Below are 23,115 nucleotides of genomic sequence, written 5' to 3'. Positions count from 1 at the left end.
TCCAATACTGAGGAATGCCCATTTATGACCACTCTGTCTCCTATCTTTTAGCTAGCTCTTGATTCAATGAAAGAAATTATTAGCAATCCCAATTTGCTTCAATTTATATAATAGCCTTTCATGCGGAACCACATAATAAGATTTACTAAAGTCAAAGTAAATAATGTCAGTTGTTTCTTGCATCCAACTGTTTTATGACTGTCACAAAAATTAACTAGACTGGTCAGTCAAGATTTCCTTTACAAACCCATGCTTTGATCCATTAAGGATATCATTCCTCTCAAGATAGTCTATCATATCCTTAACCATGGACTCCGTGATCTTTCCCACCACTGAAGTCAAACTTAATGGTTGGTAATTGCCCATCACACCTTTCATACATCCTTTGTGCATTGAGGAGGCATAAACACTTCTCTAGTGCAGGGGGGATAATAGTCTAATAGTAAGCTCATTAACATATTCAACAGGGTGATGCACTCACATGCAGCCTTTTTTTTTTTTTTTTTTTAGTATAACAGTGTATATATATATATATATATATATATATCCACCTCTGGAACCTTACCTTTGCTTGGCTTTAGTAGCTTTTCCCACAGACTCTCCTTGAGATTAATATATCATTTAATTTACAGCAATCTCACTCTTTTCCACTGATCAATTGTTTAATTCAATTGTAAAGATGATTGCAAAGTATATATTTAAACATATTAAACACATTAAATACATTATATTCAACTTGCCTGCCAATTCTGACTTTTGTATGAAAAGAACTCTCTCTGTTGTTAGTGCTCTTTGCTAGTGATTTCTTGATTTTACCTGTTACCTCATCAGTGATGTTGTTACATATGAGGTGCAGGCCAAAAGTTTCTATAGGATAATAAAATTAATTTAGACTTATGTTAGGTACACATTGATCCCAGTGCTTCTCTTGCTGTTTTGTGATGCTGTCCAACACTTTCTGCATTCAGCCTGAATCTCCACAATGTATTAGAATCTTTGTCTATTTAATGGGATTTTCATTTTGGAGAACAGGAAGAAGTCATAAGGGGCCAGGTTAAGAGAATAGAAAGGTTGTAGAGCTATCATCATTTTGTTCTTAGCTAAAAACTGCTCAATTTACAAAGCCATGTGGAGTGACACAAGGTCATGATGCAAAAGCCAATCCTAAGTGCACCATTTGTCTGGCCATTCTTTCCTGACATCCTCCCTGAAAATGCCTTAGGCCCCTGATGTAGAACTGATGATTCACAGTTTGCCTAGTGGGAGGAACTCCAGATGAGCAATTCTCTCAATGTCAAAGAAAATAATCAACATGCTCTTTGACCTGCCTTGCCTTTTTTGGACATGGCGATGATGGACTTTTCCAATGGGAGACTGCTGCATTTCTGGGTCATAGTCATAAATCCAGTTTTAATCCTCTGTTATGAATTAATTCAGCAGTATATGTGGTTAGTACTCCATGCAGCCAGTCTGGAAACTTTTGGTTGCACCTCATGCATACTTATAATATTCATATAAATCAGTCTCTTGTGATAATCTGTAATTATCTAATGTGTTTTCTTTTGTTCAATTAAACCGTTATCCTCTCTTTTCATTCTCTTGGGCTTCTTTTTTTTTTTTTTTTTTTTTTGTGGAGCTTCCTAACTGGAACAAGCTCAGTTGTACCCCTACGGGATAAATCCCTTGAATACCTCCCATAATGAACTCGTATCCAACATTGAACAGTTGCGTCCAGTGCTGTAGTCAAAAATTAGCAGAAGGTATACGCTGTGAATGTTACATATGCAGAGAGTATACTGTACTTATTAATTGAATTCCAGAGGGCATACGATGTATACCCATATATATTAAAAATAATAGAACTATAAGTGTTGCCTAAGAATCAAATTCTAATAAATTTATATTTTAATTTTCAGTAAATATTTCAATAATATTTGTTTTTTTAAGTCCTTCAAAAACCAGAAGGTATATTCACCTAAATAAATCCAGAGGATATACAGCGTATTCCCACATATACCTTCCACTACAGCCCTTGTTGTGTCTCCAGTTAATGGTGCCAAAGAAATACCTTACATCAGCTACAGTCCAATCTCTTGAAATTGAGGCCCTCCTCTTCCCTTTGACCACAGAAATCTCTTTGGGTACCACCAATTTTATAAGGGTGTGGGCATTACCCACTATGGGTTTCCGCACTTCAAGTTTTGGATGGAGTTTTGATCTTTGTTGAGAAAAGAGTGAAGGATATTAGAGGCCCCCTTGTACTTTTTCTTAAAATCATCCAGGTGGCTCAAAAATCTGAATCATGTACATGAATACTGCCAATACATGATTCTCAGTCTATAAGAGGCAAATTAAAGTTGCCCAAAATGAGGCAATCATACTCGACTACTCTATTGCCTACGAAAAGCAGTTAATAAGTATTTATCCTCACTTAAAAATTTGAGTTAGGAATCTGATATACTAGTAAGTCTCATAAGTTAATGTATATTCATATTTATTTCTTTTTCTAGATCCATCAATTACTGAACCGGAGCCACAAACATAGCAAGAGTGGCATGCTATAGAGCTTGAGGCCCAATCCATTATAAAATTTCTCATTTGAAAGGTAAAGGAGCAAAACAAAATCTATCAGGAGATGAAAGCAGTATATGGTGATGATTGCCCATCATATGAGACTGCAAAAAATTGAAAAAGGCAGTTCAAGTGTGAGCAAAGAAGTGTGCATGGTGACCAAAGAAAAAGAAAACAACCCATTTCAGTTAGAGACCCCTGCCATTGTGGCTAAAGTGGAACAGCCAGTCCTTGAAGACAGTGTGAATATTAATTTTATAGCAAATGAAGTAAACATTAGCCATGAGCATGTTTGCACCATAATAGTAGTAATAGTAGTAGTGGCATGTGATGCAAGAAAGCATGTGTATGAGCTTATGCAGCATCAGCCAAAAAAAAAAAAAAAAAAAAACACACCATTCCCTCCAAATGCCTGGCCAGTTCCTCCTTAAATTTATTCAACCTATCAACTTCCACAACGACAGATGGAAGTTTGTTCCAGCAATTAACCACCCACTGACTAAAGGCAAATTTCCACACATCTATTCTATATCTGTCATTTCTTAATTTGAATTTATGCCCCCTTAGGTTCGTAATCTGAACAAGTGGAAGGATCCCATCAGAATTCAGTGTGCTCAACCCATTCAAGGCCTTATACACCTCAATCAGATCACCGTGCAGGTGCCTAGTCTCCAGCTGCTGCAATTTGCAGAACTTAAGCCTCTCTTGGTAAGAGGATCCCTTCATTCCCCTCACCAATCTTGTTGCCCTTCTCTGTACACGCTCAAATAAATCTACATCCTTCCTAAAATGAGGCCTCCAGACCTGTACGCAGTACTCAAGGCGTGGCCTGACCACTGCCTTATACAGAGGAATAATAACCTCCTTTTCCCTGCTAGCAAAATTCCTATATATCATTGACAAAACCCCATGACCTGCCCTGGCAGCCTGTCTGCATTGCTCAGAAAACTTCATATCTGCCTTCACAATTACTCCCAGGTCTTTTCATTTTCTACCACCTTAAGTGTAGTACCACACAGTTGGTACGTTTCTCTGGGGTTACTTCTACCCATATGCAGTACTTTGCATTTGTCAAGGTTAAACTTCAGTTGCCACTTCTTAGCCCATCTGCCCAAATTATCTAGATCCTGTTGCAGTAGCACACTGCCATTACTGTCATTAACAACCCTGCCAACCTTTGTATCATCTGCAAACTTCGACATTAAGCCTGATATACCTTCATCAATATCATTGATAAATATACAAAACAACAGTGGACCCAACACCGAACCCTGTGGGACTCCACTAATAACATTAGTCCACGAAGAGTAGCACCCATTGATTACCACCCTATCTCTTCTTCCACTTAACCATCCTTTTATCCATTGTAGCAACTTACCCTTAATACTATTCTGATCCAATTTGTACAATAGTCTTTCATGTGCAACAGTGTCAAAAGCTTTCCTGAAATCCAAATATATGATATCAAAATTATTTTTTGCATCCAGTTCCTTCGTAACCACATCATAATATCCTATCAAATTTGTCAGACAAGACTTTCCCTTAACAAACCCATGCTGTGTCTGAATTATTTCTGCAGCCTTGTCTAGAATGAGATTCCTTCACATGTCGAAGGTGGCCTGATGGATTCCAACACCTCCTCAAAAGTGCAACATTAATGAGCTGCTTACTAATAAGAGATCTACTTATGACATCAAAACTAAAAACTAATCCCCTAGTGACCTACTTTTGAGATAAAGACATTGTCTACAACAAACATACTTATGCCTACTCTCCACTTCTTCTTACTCTGGGCCATTACAGTCAATTATATGGAAGAATGCAGAGCAGATCATATTACAATTTGGCCCCAAGCATAGACAAGTGGAGAGTTAGGCTTAGAAAAGCTAACCAAATGTAGATGAGATAAGGATTAAAAGTGTTTTTTTTTAAACAAAAAAGATTAGATTAAGCATGGCATGATTTTATAAGCACTACTATAAAAATATTTGGGTTAGGACATGGCGATGTTCTAACTGAAATATTTGAAAATGGAAGATACTTATTACCAGAAAACTAAAAACAAACTAATTTATCAAAACAAAAAAAAAAAAAAAAAAAAAAATTAAATACACTGTTCTGGACATAGAAAAATATGAACTTATGCAGAGAGTTTAGCCTTGTAACTTACCTTCTGATATTTTTTGAAGTTTTGACAGCATCTGAGCAAGTTTTTGTTGTCTATCAGCCAATTCTCCTCTCCCACTATAATCAACCCTAAACAGAGCCATTATGGAGTCAATTATCTGTTTAAAAGAGTAAATCATATTAGAATAGTGTACCGGTTGTAAATGATACATTCTGAAAAAAAAAAAAACACCAAGTAACATAACGTTAATAGATATTACACTGGAAAGTACGAAAACAGAAAAAAAAAAAAATTTTTAATTTTGAATGCCATTTTGAACACAACCAGAATAACCACAAACATGAAATATATTAGAACCTATAGTGCCACACAAGTTCAAGGGTAAGAAAATGGAAGATATACCTACTGAAAATGGAGTTGAATTTCTGCAGACTAATTTTCAAAAAATACACATGAAGGAAGGTTATTCCAAAATGCATAAAGCAGAAGTGATAAATGGTAAAGAGGGAAAATTTAGTTTGGTGAGAACTGGGTTAAAATGTTTTCAAAAAAAGGAATGAAAATACAGATGTTAATTAACATGTTAATTAAAAATAACAGTGCCCATGGAAATATCCATAGAAATGGCATGCAGCAGAAACTGAACATCACATCTCTGAGAGAGAGAGAGAGAGAGAGAGAGAGAGAGAGAGAGAGAGAGAGAGAGAGAGAGATCATGGATAGTCTAGAAGTTAGAGAATTTTTGGGAGCATTACTCAAGTTGTGGGACAATATTCCATGGTAGGGCAGATTTGTGCATTTCATCTGTACAGAATCAGTAGCTGAAGAGAAGAAAAGTAATGCTGAGAGTGAAAAACAAATATTAATAGTCAGCGTTATCCCATCTTTTCTAAACATGTGAACTGTTGAAATTGAGGGGGTAGGGGAGTAGAGGGGCAGTTTTTTTTAAGAAATAATAGAGAACTGATTTAGAAGATGAACTAATTTTATTATTAGTAGTAGCAAATGATGCAAATAAAGCAAGTTTATATGGTATCAGCAAAAAAAAAAAAAAAAAAGGCAACACTTGCCATATCACCAGTCCACCCTTTCTAACGTTGTCTTGCTCTTTGAATTTACTCAAATTATCCAATTCTACAACACCAGATGGGAACCTACCCATATCATAGTTTCTCAGGTTTCCATAGCTGAAGAACTATGCTCCATAAGGTACCATTAGTCTGATGTTGGTAGTATAAAATCATAATTCTTTATAAATAGCAGTAAGCCTATGGCAGATATAAACTATTCTGCAATCAAGTCACTAAGGATGCTAGGCAAGCCCAAGGCAGATTGCAAGAGGCCTCTAGCAAAGAATGCAAAGAAAAGCAGCAAAGACTTCTTTACTTATATTAACAGTAGAAGGAAAGGGTTGAATTACATTAGTTACATGATGCCGATGGTTTAAATGTTAATGATCCTGCTCAGATTTCTGACAGGCTCAATAGGTATTTTACATCTACATTCACACACATTAGAAATTCTTTAGGCAGAGGAATTCCAGAAGCTGGCATTAGCAGAGGCATATGATGCAAGAAAGCAAGCTTATACAGCATCAGCCAAAAAAAAATCCCCATTTCACCCATCCATTCACTCCAAAAGTTTGTCTAGTTCTGCCTTGAATTTATTTAAACTGTCAACTTCCATGACAGATGGAAGTTTGTTCCAGCAATCAACCACCCACTGGCTAAATGCAAATTTCCACACATCTGTTCAAAAACTACTATCTTTCCTCAATTTGAATAACTGTCTTTCTTCAATTTGAATTTATGCCCCCTCAGGTACGTAATTACAATTAGTACTATTAATTAACAATTAAATAATTAACTTGACATATATAATCTCTGTGTATGCATGTCAATTGAATTGCACACATTAAATTACTACGTTCATCCCCATCCCTCTAAAATTTCTGTCAATTTAACATATCACACCATGTCAGTCATTCCTATGTACATCAATTATTTTTTTATTTTAATTTTCAATAGCATTCCCTTCATTCTGACAATTTTTTAAAGGCTGAAGACTGGTCAAAAGCAACTATCAAGCATGGTATTATGCAGAATTGGGACTACTTTTCACTCATATGTTATAATGGAAACTATATGCTTCATTTCCATGTGTCTTACACAGATTGAAAGAAAAACATTTATTAAAATTTTTTAAAGCAGATATTGAGTTTTATCTTTCAGTTTGTTTATTTAATTGATTATCAAGTGTGGGGTCCATGTTTTTAAGATACAAATGAAATCCACATTGGACAATCACAAAGTTAAGTTTCCTGAGTACCAAACACCAAGCAAGCACCTTGTTTGATCAAAAAAGGCATTTAATGATAACAACAATCTGAAACTATCCTTTAAATTAGAAATCTCAGATCATTTGCCACTATTAATACTTGTCTTCAATGCTACACTTCTCCAATTTATGATAACTGAAAGAAGAGTGGAAGAGAAATTGTTTTAAGTTAAATATAAAAAAAAGGCAATGAGGTGTATGGGGTCTATCCAATTATATTAAGGGAGGCAGCAAAGAAGGTAAGTAAAAAACCCTTAGTCATCATTATGAGAGCATCTTCGGATTCAAGGGAGATTCCTGTGGGCTGGAGATGTTCCAATGTGTCCACAATTCACAAAGGGGGGGGATCAAAGGGTGACAGGAGTAATTATAGACCTGTTAATTTAACTGCTGTTCCGGGGAAAATAAGGAAGTCACTTTTTAAAGAAGTACAGCACGAATATCTAGACAGGAGGGTAGTTATATTTTAATCATGCATTGGCTTGTTAAGGGGAAATCTTGTCTGACCAATCTGACTGCATACTATGATGCAGAGAAAAAGGAACTGGATGCAAAAAATAATTTTGATATCATATACTTGGATTTCAAGAAAGCTTTTGATATTGTTGCACATAAAAGACATACAAATTGGAGCAGTGTGGCATTAAGAGAAAGTTACTGTGCTGGTTAAAGGGATGGTTAAGTGGGAGAAGGTAGAGAGTGGTTATCAATGGACACTGATCTTCATGGATCAATGTCATTAGTGGTTAAATACAGAAAACAACAATAGGACCATTGTTGTTTACTGTATTTATTAATGATATTGATGAAGGTAAATCAGGCTTATTGTCTAAGTTTGCAGATGCGATAAGATCTAGAAAACTTGGGCAGATGGCTGAGAAAGGGCAACTGAAGTTTAACATTGATATATGCAAGGTACTGCATATATCAATGTTATCCTAGAATAATATATAAACACTGTAGCACTACACTCTGAGTAGCAGAAAATGAAAAAAAAAAAAAAAAGGATCTGGAGTATTTGTGCAATCTGATAGGGAGTTCTCTGAGCATTGCAGACAGGCAGCCAGGACAGCTCATGGGGTTTTGTCAATGATATACAGGAATTTTGCTAGCAGGGATAAGGAGGTGATTATTCCATTGTAATAAGGCAATGGCCAGGCCATATCTTGAGTAATATTAGTAAATGCAAGAAAGCAAGGGGAATGCCAGAGGTGTATTCAACTCTAGCAGTAAGCTACAGAATCTTGAAATAACTGGGAGTAAAGTGGAGGAGAAACTGTTGAAGATAAACACAAGAAAGGCACCCGGGGTGGATGGGATCTATCCAGTTATATTAAAGGAGGCAGCAAAGGAAGTAAGTAAACCCTTAGCCATAATTATGAGAGCTTCCTTGGACTCAGGGGAGGTACCCATAGACTGGAAATTTGCAAATGTGACCCCAATTCACAAAGGAGGATCAAAGGCTGACACAAGTAATTATAGACCTGTGAGCTTAACTTCTGTTCCAGGAAAATTAATGGAGGCACTGGTTAAAGAAGCACTGCAGGATCATTTAGACAAGACTTCAGTTATAGCTCAGACACAGCATGGTTTTGTTAAGGGGAAGTCTTGCCTGACCAACTTGATTAGATACTATGATGCAGTCACAAAAGAACTGGATGCAGGGAATAACTTTGATATTATATACTTGGATCTTAGAAAGGCTTTTGATACTGTTGCACATGGAAGACTGCTACACAAATTGGAGCAGTGTGACATTGGAGGCAAATTGCTGCTATGGATAAAGGGGTGGTTGAGGGGGAGAAGACAGAGAGTGGTAATCAATGGACACTGCTCATCGTGGACTAATGTTATTAGTGGAGTCCCTCAGGGCTCAGTGTTGGGTCCATTATTGTTTTCTGTATTTATAAATGATATTGATGATGGTATATCAAGCTTAATGTCCAAGTTTGCAACCTTTACAAAGGTTGGCAGGGTTGTCAAGGACACTACTGACACTATGCTGCTGCAACAGGATCTGGAAAGGTTGAACAGATGGGCTGAGAGGTGACAAATGAAGTTTAACATTGACAAATGTAAAGTACTACACATGGGAAACAGCAACCCCAGAGCAACGTATCAACTCTGTGGTACTACACTGACAGTGGTAGAGAATGAAAGGGACTTGGGGGTTGTTGTGCAGGCAGATATGAAGTTCTCTGAGCAGTGCAGACGGGCTGCAAGAGTAGCTCATGGAGTATTGTCAATGATATACAGGAATTTTTCCAGCAGGGATAAGGAGGTGATTATTCCATTGTATAAGGCAATGGTCAGGCCACACCTAGAGTACTGTATACAGGTCTGGAGGCCTCATTTCAAGAAGGATGTAGAGCTGCTGGAACGAGTACAGAGAAGGGCAACAAGATTAGTGAATGGAACAAAGGGGTGTTCTTATGAAGAAAGGCTTAAGTTTTGCAAATTACAGTGTCTGGAGACTAGGCACCAGCGAGGTGATCTGATAGAGGTGTATAAAGCCTTGAATGGTTTAAGCATGCTCAATGCTGATGGGATTCTTCCTCTAGCTCAGAAAAATCACCTGAGAGGGCATAAATTCAAATTGCGGAAAGACAGATGTAGGATAGACGTGCGGAAATTTGCCTTTAGCCAGCGGGTGGTTGGTTGGTTGGTGGAACAGACTTCCATCCCTTGTGGTGGAGGTTGATAGCCTAAATAAGTTTAAGGCTCAGCTGGACAGGTATTTTGAACGAACAGAGGGGTGAAGTGGAAGTGGGTTTTTTTTTTTTTTTTTTGGCTGATGCTGCATAAGCTTGCTTTCTTGCATCAAATGCCTCTACTAATACTAATGCTAATGCTAATATAACATCAGCCAAAAAAAAAAAAAAACAGTTCACCCATCCATACTCTAAAAATTTGTCTAGCTCTTTTGAATTTATTCAATCTGTCCACTTCCAAAAACAACAGATGGAAGTTTGTTCCAACAATCAACCACCCACTGGCTGACTTCTGCACATCTATCCTGCAACCATCCTTCCTGAACTTGAATTTATGCCCCCTCATGTGTGTGGTCTCAGTACTGCCTACAGGTCTATAGGCCTCATTTTAGGAAGGATGTAGAGCTGCTGGAACAGATATAGAGAAAACAATGAGATTGATGAGGAGAACAAAGAGGTGCACTTGCCAAGAGAGGCTTCAGTTTTGCAAATTGCAGCATCTGTAGACTGGGCACCTGCGAGGTGATCTGATTAAGGTGTTTAAGGGCTTTTAATGGATTTAGAAAAGTCAATGGGATTCTTCCTATTCCTCAGACTATGCACACGAGGGGACATAAACTCAAATTGAGAATGGTTGCAGTACAGAAGTGCAGAAGTTTGCTTTTAGCCAATGGGTAGTTGATTACTATAAGCTACCATCTGTTGTTGTGGAAATGGATAAATTGAATAAATTCAAGGAAGAACTAGAAAAACTATTGGAGGGGATGGATAGGTGAAATGGAAATTTTTTTTGGCTGTTGCTGTATAAGCTTGCTGTCTTGCATCATTTGCCACTATTAATACTTGTCTTCAATGCTACACTTCTCCAATTTGTATAGCGGTTGTTTATGTGCAACAGTAGTGAAAGCTTTTCTAATATCCAAGTACACCTAAACCTCTTTTTACGCGGTAGATATGTTCCTAAAAATTATGCGTACAAAGAATTTGTGTAAAAAGAACTACTGATTCCATAGAAAAAGTGAAGATTGGTTCCAAATCTGAAATATAAGAAAAATAATGAAAAAAACAAACATTAAATTTGTTAGGATCATAAGATTTTTATTTATATTTCATGGAGAACACACATACATATAATGAATTTTAATAACTTTAAAAAAAACATTCATTTCAGTTGCTTGCTAAGGATTCTATAAAAAAATTATGTTATTCGCTATCAGTTTCTGACAATAAACGTGAAAGCTTTCATTTTCGTAAGACTGTAATATCACTAGAACTACTAGATATGGTATTATCGTCATCGACTTCCGCCTCAACTTGTGGAATTCTTCTTGTCATGTCTTGAACAAAAGTACAACTGGTTGTTTCAGTAGTTTTAGGCATGAACTCAGTTATTAATCACTGTGTTGATGCTTTAGATAAGTTGCGGTATAATTCTCTGTATGAAGACATTAACAACTTAAGCTGATGTGAAACTTCCCAGAACGTTCTTCATTTGGATCATGTCAGGCAAAATAATTGCCTAAATTACTGGCCAGTTTAAGACCTTCTTTAATTATATCAGCAGTAAAAGTAGGATTATCTTGATCATTATCATTAACTTCTTCACTTTCAGGAGTCTCAGAAACAATCTCCACTATTTCGTCTTTGCTAAGAGGTTTATCAATTAACAATTCTTCGATATCTGCTGACATAAGATCACCGAATCCTTCTCCGCCAATTTCACATGCCAAACTTATTATATTGGGGAATTCTGCAGTATGATTGAAGGGAACAGAGCATTCTCTTTAACACATGTGGGCCAAATAGCATTCCAGCATGATTCATAGTTTCTGGTCTCAATTCAGATAACGAAAATCGAACCTGATCAATACAATCCATAATTGAAAATTTTTTCCACACATCCATAACTGACAGTGTTTCATCATCATTTAACTTGTTCAAAACAAACTGAAATATTTGTCTGACATAATATGTTTTAAAAGTCGCAATTATACTCTGATCTAGAGGTTGTAGCAATGATGTGGTATTGGGCGGCAGAAAACAAAATTGCACATTTGGGTGTTCTATGGCAGGATGACCGGATGCATTATCAAGAATCAAAAGCACTTTAAATTCCAGACACTTGTCATTCAAATAGCATCTAACTTCTGGCACAAAATGTTTGTGGAACCACTCAGTGAAAATATCAATGGTCATCCAAGCTTTTCTGTTGGCCATCCAATGAACTGGCAATTTTTGAAAATCTATGCCTTTCATTGGCCGTGGTCTTAATGATCGATTTATGAGCAGTGGTTTTAACATCCGATCTCCTAAAGCATTCGAACAAAATAGGAGTGTTATGTGATCCTTTGCTGCTTCGAACCTACCAACAGTTTTTTGCATTTTTGATACGTAAGTTCTGTTTGGCATTTTTTTCCAGAAAAGGCCAGTTTCATCCATATTCCAAACTTGTTCACGAGTATAACCTCCATCTTCAATTATTTTAGCAAGTTTTTGTGGAAATGCTTTAGCAGCTGTTTCATCAGCAGAAGCTGTTTCACCTTTAATTTTTATATTATGAAGAGCATCTCTTTTAATAAACTTAGCCAGCCAACCATTGCTTGCATGAAATTCATATTTTTTCCTCGATTGAGATAAGTATCTGGCTGCAGTTTTTTAATCTGTTCATAAAATCTCAATGCTGATTGCTTGATGGAATTTCCGTCAACTGGCATTCATTTTTGTACATTATCTTCTATCCACATCACTAAAGCTTTTTTGGTCTTTTCTAGAACAACATCTCTTGTGTATGATGATAATTTCGCACTCGATTTTGTACCAGAACATACCGCTTTTCTAATAGCCTCTTCATTTTTCTTTATAGATCTGATAGACATTCATGGACTCCAAAATGCTTACCCATAGCCGTTGCACTGTACCCAGTTTGAAGGCGATCTAAAATTTGAATTTTTATATCCAAGGAAACAGCTTTCCTTATTTTTTTGCTTATCGGCAACATCATGTGAGGGCTGGATTAAAACCTTCAGTTAATGAAATGAAAGTTTTAAAATTACATACAATGTAGCTTACCATTTATTATTTCTTGGCAAAATTATTAATTTTATAATGCAATTTTTATTTTGATTTCACTTAAAAAATGCAAATGCAAAAGATGCGGTAACTGTGTTGTCTACTCAAACACCAAATTCAAACTGCTAAGAACTGTTTTTTTATGCACAGTCAGTTATGTAATTTGGGGAATTCCCAATAAATGAAATTCGTAAGAATTTTCTAAGTTGATACGAGAAACCGAATTTAAACTGCAAACAACTGCTGTTTTTTTTTTTGTTTATGTGCAGTCAGTTATGTAATTCGGGGAATTTAGAATTTTCTTAATTGAAATGAGAATGAAATTCTACAAAATTCTCAGAATTTTCTTGAATTACGGATTTTTTCCTAACTTAGACTCTAAGTTGGTCGCATAAAAGTGAATAAAAATCGCGTAAAAAAATTATTTTTGATGTCCCAATTTGCGTAAAAAAAATTCGCATAAAAAGAGGTTTAGGTGTATATGATGTCAAAATTAATTTTTGCAACCAGTTTCTTTGTCATAGTAACAAATCAAATTAGTATACAATACTGACTCTTAACAAATTCATGCTCTGACAAGTAAAACTGCATCTGTCCAGATGGTCCTACATTACTTTTTTAACTGGTGATTCCATTATTTTTTGCGGAACAGAAGTCAAGCTAACAAGTATGTAATTACTCATGTCATCCTTTGAGCCCCTTTACCCCTTGTGAATTTGGAATACATTCGCTCATCTCCAGTCCACAGGAACCTCTTCTAAATTCAAGGATACAGTCATAATCATGGCTAAAGTTGGCTTACCACTTTTTCTGCCTCCTTTAACTGAACAGGTCCTGAATAGATCCATCCAAGGCGTATTTTTTTATGTTTTGTTTTAACAATTTCTCTTCCACTTTCCTCTCAATTATCTCAAAATCTTTCAGTTCCCTCTTAGAACTTGATACACTTCTGGCATCCTCATCCTTAAAAAATTCCTCATGTGCAAATGTAGATGCAGAATACCTATTCAGCTTGTCAGCAACCTGAGCAAGATCATCAACAGTTAAACCATTCATATCTAATGGACCAATTTGATTCATCTCCTTTCTTCTGGTGTTTACAAAGGAAGAGAAGCCATCGCTACTTAATCTTTGCCACAGATGTTTTGTAAAGTGCCTTAGTTTGTCTAAAGGCTACCTTTAGATCCTTTGTGACTTGATTTCAGACTATATTCTACTGTAGGCATTTGTATTACCTGATAATTTATATGCATTCCATGTATTTTTTTTTTCTGCCACAAATCTCATCAGTTTATTTGACATACATTTAGGTCTAAGCCTCAAGTAGTATCTCTTAGTTGGTATAAAAAAGCTAGCAGCTTCTACGATTACTTCCCCACATGCTTCCCATTTAGATTTGCTGTTGGTAACTTCATCAGTTGGTTCCACTGCATAGAATTTAAAAACTGTCTGAGACCACTGTACTTATGTTTGGCTATGACATAGCTGAGTGGTCAGGAATGAGAGTGCAGTGGCATGCACTCTTTGAGTGGACTGGGGTTCAAGCCCATGACTACTAAATACGATAAACGTTTACATAAAGGAAACACCAAGATAAAACCAAGAGCATCAGGCCTGGCCAGCTGGCTTGTAAAAATTTGGTTGGGCATATCAAAATGGAGGAACGACAAGCGTTCCATCCACGCTGCTGACCCCTAACTGGGACAAACAGCACAGATAATTTTTTACCACTGTAGTTATATTTATGAAAGCAAAACCCCATTCCTTTTTTTTCACAGTAATTTACATCTTTAAGTAAATCCCACATCACCACACTGTGTTCACTGATATCTATTGGGTATTTTATCAGCAGATGCTTAATGCACAGAGGGTTACTGCTGATAATCAGATCAAAGAATGTTGCTTTGTCTCCTTGTCCCTCTAATATGCTGGCATAAGTTAGCTAGTTAACTAATTTAACTTTTAAAAGTTAAAGAATTTAACTTTTTACTCTCCAAATGATTTCGAGGAATTTACTTTTAGGGAACTGGCAATGAATTATTTGAGAAGTTGCCATTGTTTTTGTATGGCAGGATTGGTTGAACTGATAGGTGGATTGTTGTGTACTATTATTAACCTACAGGAGTTAACAGTAAATGAACAGAACCTTGGGAAACTCCAGAAACTGCTGATAAGCTAGAAGAAAGAGAATCATCTGCCATCACACATAGTGTGATGGCAGATGATGATGAACAATCTTAAACACGAAAGCATTTCGGCAACTAGCAATTGCTTGAAGCAATTACAAATTACTTCACTGAATTTGTCCAAAGGTGAAAAACTAAGATACCACTGGTTGATCAATACTGAGAGAATTCATATTGATGATTGCAGATAGGAGACTGAAGGTTTCAAGACAGAGTAAGAGTTGGTGGCTGATGGATTTCTCAATTAATTTGGGAACAATGGAGGTGAGTAATAGGATGATAACTATAAGAGAGGAACTTTTCATCCTCTTTAGACATTGTTTGGATATGAGCAGATTTACAAGCAGAAGGTAAAACACTAGTAGCATGAAGGAAAAACACTAGCAAAAAGCAATATAAAAGGGTTAGGTCTTGAAGGCAAGGACAAGGTAAATATGCCACTAGGGCTTGAAACTTTAATAAAGATTATTAAAGTTTCTACTAATGTCTTTCTATTGGAAGACCAAAGATTGCAATGAATGGCATGTATTTGATTTGCAAGGAATAAATTTACCAAGGTCATTAATGCAAAAGAGAGAGATTTTGCATCAATGAGCTTGGTAAATTTATTCCTAATTACTAATTATAAGTTGGAAACTTGTAATTAGTAATTAGGACTAAATTACAGATGAAAAAAGCAAGATGCTAATAAGTCAGTTTTATCTTTAGATGAGGATGCAACATTAGGTTGTAACAGACATGGAAGTGTGGATGGACAGAAGTGGGTAATAGCTCTGATAAGAGACCAGGCAACTCAATTTCTAGTTGGACAAGAAGTTAAGTTTCTTACTCAGCCTTTTAGAGTTAGATTAATTAATAACTTGCTTAAAACAGTTTCAAGTGTTAATGTAGCTGTAGATTCTGATACAATACAATACAATTATGATTAGCCGTATTTTTATCTTGAAGAGTCTTATCACATTTATTGGAAACTATGGCTTAAAGGACAACAGTTTGAGCGAATAAGAATAAAGGATTACATTCCTACAAGAATAATTTCACTGAGATGATCTAAGCAAATGTCAGGATCAGAAGTTTTAGAACAGTAGTCTAATGAAAGAAAAGGGGAACAGAAACCACACAGCTCATCCATTTTGCACTCTCAGTCACAAGAGTGTGAAATGGGATGATGTCTGTGATTGAAGTCAACCTATAAGGCTGAGAATGACCATGAGATAAAGGTTCCACTGGAGAAGAGACTATCAAAAAAGTTGTGATCTGGAGTACCTAGAGGACAACTAACATTAACTGCATATTTTAGCATTAGTATTAGTAGAAGATATGATGCAAGAAAGCAAGCTTATACAGCATCAGCCACGAAAAAAAAAAAAAAAAAAAAAACCTTCCCATTTCACTCATCCATTTGCTCCAAAAGTTTATCCACTTTTTCCTTGAATTTATTTAAGCTATCAACTTCCATAATGACAGATGATAATTTGTTCCAGCAATCAACTATTCATTGGCAAAAGACAAATTTCCAAACATCTCTTCAACAACTGTCTGTCCTCAATTTCAGTTTACGACCCATCAGGTTTGTAATCTGTGCAAGAGGAAGAATTCCATCAGCACTGAGCCTGCTCAATCCATTCAAGGCCTTATACACCTCAATCAGATTACCTCGCAGGCGCCTAGTCTCCAGATGCTGTAATATACAAAACTTAAGTCTTTCTTCGTAAGAGCACTTCTTTGTTCCCCTCACCAGTCTTGTTGCCCTTCACTGTACTGGTTCTATCAACTCTATATCCTTCCTAGAATGAGGCCTCCACACCTATTTGCAGTACTCAAGGTGTGGCATGACCCCTACTCTGGCAGCCTGCCTACACTGACCAGAAAACTTCATATCTGACTGCCCAATTACCCCCAAATCTCTTTCATTCTCCACTACCCTGAGTGTAACACCACACAGCTGGTACATTTCTCTGGAGTTACTGCTATCCATCTGCAGTACACCGCATTTGTAAATGCTAAACTTCACTTTTCAGCCCATCTGCTCAACTTTTCTAGATCCTGTTGCAGTAGCATAGTCATTACTATCATTAACAATCATGTCATCTGCAAACTTCAACATTAAGCCTGATATACCTTATCACATCAATATCATTGATAAATACAGAAAACAACAATGGACTCAACAATGAACCCTGGGGGACTCCCTAATAATCCACAAAAAGTAGTGTCTATTGATTACCACTTCTCCCACTCAACCATCCTTTTATCCAGAGGTGTATTGCTAAAAAAAATAGTACCAGAATGCTGGTTCTCCAGAAGACTATATGATAATGCCACATCGACTGTACAGTAACTGAATCAGACTTCAGACTCACGGTTCACAGAAAAACTAGTTCTAGCATTCAGCTCATGGCGAATCAAAATACAGCATTTGCACGCATCACAGTATATCTCATTCATTGGATCTCTTTATCTAACACATTATACTTTAGTAAGAAACGTTCAAGTTTCATTGCGAAATTTATATTTTTGTTTTTAAAAATTTTTTTAAAGAAATCTATTAATTTTAAAGTTACTATTAATAAACATTTTTAGTAGCAATGGGTAAAATAGACATTTCTCCCTCCCCTTTGATTGTGCCATTGTTTCATAATATTAAGTGTATAAATTTAATGATTTTCTCTTATGACATTTAGAAAAAAGTAGAACGTCATTCCAGCCTGAATACACCACTGCTTTTATCCATTGTAACAACTTCCCTTAATGCCATACTGCTCCAATTTGTACAGTAGTCTTCCATGTGCAACAGTATCAAAATCGTTCCTGAAATCCAAGTATATGATATCAAAACTATTTTTTTGCATCCAGTTCCATTGTAACCACACCATAGGATCCAATCAAATTGGCCAGACAAGACTTCCCCTTAACAAACCCATGCTATATCTGAATTATTACTGCAGTTTTGTCTAGATGATCCTGCAATGGCTTGTTTAACCAGTTACTGTTACTCCATTATTTACCTGGAACAGAAGGTAAACTAACAGGTCTGTAATTACTTCTATCACACCCTTTGATCCCCCCTTTGTGAATTGGAGATACATTTCTGATCTCCAGTCCATGAGGACCTCCCATGAGCCCAACGATGCTCTCATAATTATGGCTAAGGGTTTGCTTACTTTATTTGCTGCCTCCTTTAATATAACTGGATCCCAGTTTGTCTGAAACGTAAAATTATGAACCAATGTGTACTCCCCACCATGACTTATGGAAATGAAACTTGGGCACTCACCAAAAGAATGGAAGACAAGCTGAGAACTACACAGCAAAGAATGGAAGAGAAGCTGAGAACTACACAGCAAAAAATGGAACGAATTATATTGGGACTGTCAGATAAGAAGAGAAACACATGGATTAGGCAGCAAACTCAAGTAAAGGACATTCTTATCAAAACTAAAGAACTAAAATGGTCTTGGGCAGGACACATAGCTCGAAGACATGATGCCAGATGGACTAAGAAAATAACAGAATGGTACCCAAGAGGAGCTGGAAGAAAACCTGGAAGACAAAGGTGGAGATGGATAGATGAAATTCATGAGTTTTTGGGTAGTAAATGGATGGCCAGTGCTCAAAACAGAAGGAACTGGAAAGATGCTGGAGAGGCCTTCATCCTGCAGTGGATTGAAAATGGATGATGATGATAACTGGATAAATCCCATCCATCCCAGGTGTCTTTCTTATGTTTAACTTCAACAATTTTTCCACCACTTTGCTTTCAGCTATTGCAAAATCATTTAGCTCAATGTTACAGTTTAATAAGCTTCTGTTCTTCACTTCCCTACAAAATTTCTCGTGTGAATGTAGATGTAAAATACTCATTCAGTTTGGTAGCTATCGAAGCAGAATTATCTACAGTCAAACTATCGATATCAAGTGGACCAATCTGATTTATCTTCTTCCTTTTAGAGTTTATTTAATTAAAGAAGTCTTTGCTGTTTTTTTCTGCATCCTTTGCCAATGATTTCTTGTAATCTGCCTTCGCTTGCCTAACCTTCTTTGCGACTTGATTATAGACTAGGTTATATCTACCATAGGCTTCTGTATCCTGATAATTTATATGCATCCCATGCATTTTTTTCTCTGCCACGAGTCTCATTAGTTCGTCTGACATCCATTTGGGCCTAAACAGTATTTCTTAGTTTGTATGAAAAGCCTTGTAGCTTCCCATTTAGAATTTGCTATTGTGTCACACTTTATAGAATTTAAAAAAATCTCTGAGACCACTATACTCACCTTTACGAATGCAAAATCCCTTTCCTTTACCCCTGATGGTAGTTACATTTTTGAGTAAATCCCACATTAGCACACTATGATCACTGTCCCCTAGTGGTTCCTTTATCTGTAAATTCTTAATGCATGAATAATCACTGCTGATAATCAGGTCACAAGTATTACTCCCTCTGGTTGCCTCTCGAACATGCTGCTGTAGAAAACAATCATCCAATAAATGCATAAAAGTCTTGCTAGTGTGCAAGTGACCAATTCACAAGTTCCAGTCAATAACTGAAAAGTTAAAATCCCCTTTCCACCAGTGCAAAGCATCGTGGGAAAGGCAAAAAGAACAGAGTCAGGAGAGGAGATCGTGCAAAGGATCATGGGAGGTGATCTTGGATGTGCCCAGAGCTAGCATAAACCAGCTGGTTGTGGAAAAACGTTTATGATTCAGGGCATACCACTTAGGTGGCTTTGGGCTAACCATTGCCGCTCATGGCAGAAACCTTTTGGTAAACAGAGAAATGAATATCATGAGGGCAGTGATCTTGGATGTGCTCAGAGCTGGCATAAACCAGCTCTGAGCACATCCAAAGATCATTACATTACAAGCACTTCGGCCTTACCAGTTGGAGCACATGTAATATAGGCGTTAAAGTACCAGTCTGTATTACTGAAGCGGTTGGATATTTCCATCAAGAGGTGAATTGTAAATGTTTTTCCGCAACAAGCTGGGCCAGTCAAGAATATTTGAATCAGTTTGCGATAGGGAGATAACAGACTCCAAAATTACATGTATGAGTAGAATCTTTTGCTTGTCATTGGCCATTCTCATTAAGTTGCAGAAGTCTTTGTTGGTCATCAAGTTTTTGCATTTCTTTGCAATTGGGCTGAGTCGGTTGAGCGTAGTGAGCTTTAGATCCTCATTCATCTTGCTGTTTGGATGATTGTAAAAGTTTCGAAAGGGATCTTCTGCTCATAGTCACGTTACAAAACTATGTAGGTCATTCATGCTTCATCAGGGTCATCACTGTCTTGACATATTCTTACATATTTATTTATTAATAAATAATATTTATTAATTATTATTTTAAAATTTTTTCTTATTATTTTATTCTTTTTATTTTATTTATTCTTTTTATTTTATTTATTTTTTGTTATTTTATTATTATTGTTATTTATTTTTTATTATTATTATTATTATTATTGGCTGGTGCAACATAAGCCATAGGCTTCCTTGCACCATGTAGCTAATACTAATACTATTATAAGACATTCCGATTTACTGGCCTACTCTATTTCTCTGTATAGTTGTTGATTGTACTCATCAGAGTCATTAGGCCAATAACAAACTCCTACCCTCATTTTTGCTTTCTCAGTGCTTATGTCACACCAAACTGACTCAACATTGCACTGTGCATCTAGGTCAACTGGATGCACTTCCTTAGATTTTATGTGTTTAACTAATAGCATAACCCCTCCTCCCTCCCTTCCTATCCTATCTGTACACGTTGTACTCCCCAAATTCCAATTCTGCATTCCTTATATCTGTGTGACACCACGTCTCTGATATCCCAACAATATCCACCTTTGATGTCTTGACCAGCAGTTCAAATTCATCAAATTTATTTACTATACTCCTAGCATTGGTGTACATGCAAGTATACATGCACCTGCTCTTACTTTTAGTTACCCTAATACAGTTCATGTATTCACTTGTTTCACAATGGCTCGCAGCAGTTCCTAAAATCCCCAGCAACCTTGCTTTCCAGGCTTGTGCTTATTCCAAGAGAAGCAGTGCAAGACTTTTAAGAGTTGCTGAAAGTGAAAAGATCAACAGTGTTAGGTATATGATTAGAATTATTGGGTATTCTAGTAGGTAAATTACCAAATTGTGCAAGATCATTAGTGATAAATAGCATAAGCTTCAGCATCTCTACTTAATGAAGTTTTGAAATCTAAAAGCAACATGAAAAATTACTTCACTGTTAGGATAGTTAAAATATTGAAATTAGAGTTTCAAAGAAAGAAAATAAAAAGTTCATTATGATTTGTTGAGTTGAGATAATGATAGAGGCAACAGGTGAATTTTACGGAGTTGAGCAAAGAGATTCTGAGATAAAGGAAATGAAAAAGAGATTTGTGATTAGAAAGTGTCTGATAAGGAGCATCAGGGCCAATAAATGTACAAGTACCACCCTCAAAGTGGAAGAAAACATAGAGTACAGTTAGGACAAATGAGATGAGTCGTGGTTGAGGCAACTGATAACTGAGATTCTCTTAGGAAAGAATAGATGATGGGGCTTAGAATAGATGGAAATGAATATCATTGAGATTATAGGTTGAACTATGTATGTTAGTGAATAATTAATCAACTCAACTTAATTGCTACTGTTTTACCCAGTGGTGAACTGTAAATATTTTAACAATGGGCTCGCAGTTTTTCCGACTTTCTACCGAGTAAATATGATCGGTCATGGAAGTGATGTCATCCGCGGCTTCCACTAGAGGCGCTTCCCATGCTTGCACTACTAGTACTGTGATTATAGCGCGTGACACATTTTTCATGACCGGTATGATATCTTGAGTCAGGGAAGAATTTAGGGGGGGGACAGATGCAGCTTATTACCCCCTTAACTATGCGTATAAATGAATGTGTAAAATGTTCCTAGGTCTATATAAAAAAAAACAAAAACCTGGTCATCATGCCTTGCCTTACGATGATAACTGGATACGACAGTGTCTGGAGTTCTAACTTTTTAGAATTTTTGAATAGTATGATGTCACAATCATGCTTCCTGAAGTTACTACTGCAGTAAGTATGATTTCAACAATACAAATATTTGTCAACAATTTCTTTTTTCGTCTCGCATTTTCATTACATTCCATTGTTAGGTGCCCCTAACAGTTGCATATGTCGCTTCAACTACAAGATTGGTACATCAATTGGTGTTATTTTACAGAGATATTTAGATACGTTGCACTCGCAAGTATACATCTCTTACTTTAGTTATCATAAATCCATTGTATCTTATCTTCCAGAAATTATGAAAATCTGTGAATGATCAATATTTACAATAAAAAAGCTCTTTTATTTTGTAATCAATATATACAAATCAAAATGCCTAAAAGAAACATGAAGGACGTTTTGCATAAACCATCTACCGCGCATGCTCGACATATGTGCAACTTTTTTATTCGACTTTTTTTTTTAACAACTAGGGAAATATAATGGATATATTTTTTTCATGATAAAATTTTAATACTGTGAATACAAACAAAATAACATGAAACATTTCCCATATCACAAATAACATAAAAACTATCACAAAGCATTCCACAATATAAAAACAATATCATATAAAAAAAAACTTTCTAAAAAAAGTACACAAAAAATCACAGATTACATGAAAAAAAATTATTTCACAAATATTCAAGAAAAGTTTATTCTAAAAATTGCCATATACAATTTACTTCTTTATTAATATGTGTTGTCGATCTTCTGCTTTGCTCAATTGCTGAGCTACGATCCGGATCAAATTGAAGTAATGGTTTTCCATTTAGATGTATGGTCATCATAATCTGCAACGTGTTTAATTGTCAACATTATTCATTCATTCATTCACTCAATAGTATTCATTATGCTGAAAGTTCGCTCAGCTTCAGCACTGCTAATGGCAATGGTTTCAAAGATATTTCTGGCTTTCTTAATTGAAAAGGTATTTTCACTTGATTTTAAAGATAAACTCTCTTCGACAAAATCTCTAAAATCATTAATTTTTATTTCATATTTTATTGGAAAATTTAATTTTTTATTCGGTTTTCATTGTCTTGCCACCAAGACGAAAGTTCTTTC

General features: G+C 36.1%; 1 protein-coding gene across 1 annotated transcript in view; it reads right to left on the bottom strand.

Annotated features, from left to right (window-relative positions):
* The window catches only part of LOC150082989 (meiotic recombination protein DMC1 homolog), a 242,351-nt gene that overhangs the window by 56,847 nt on the left and 162,389 nt on the right, over window positions 1–23,115 (bottom strand). Inside the window, exon 10 of the mRNA XM_090378343.1 lies at window positions 4,742–4,856. Within this exon, the coding sequence (XP_090234469.1) occupies window positions 4,742–4,856 (115 nt within the window). The remainder of the gene's footprint in view (window positions 1–4,741; window positions 4,857–23,115) is intronic.

The sequence above is a fragment of the Mastigoproctus giganteus genome, chromosome 7, assembly GCF_048544385.1.
Source record: "Mastigoproctus giganteus isolate SK-2022 chromosome 7, ASM4854438v1, whole genome shotgun sequence".
NCBI classification, from domain to species: Eukaryota; Metazoa; Arthropoda; class Arachnida; order Uropygi; family Thelyphonidae; genus Mastigoproctus; species Mastigoproctus giganteus.
This window is presented reverse-complemented; position numbering and strand designations above follow the sequence as displayed.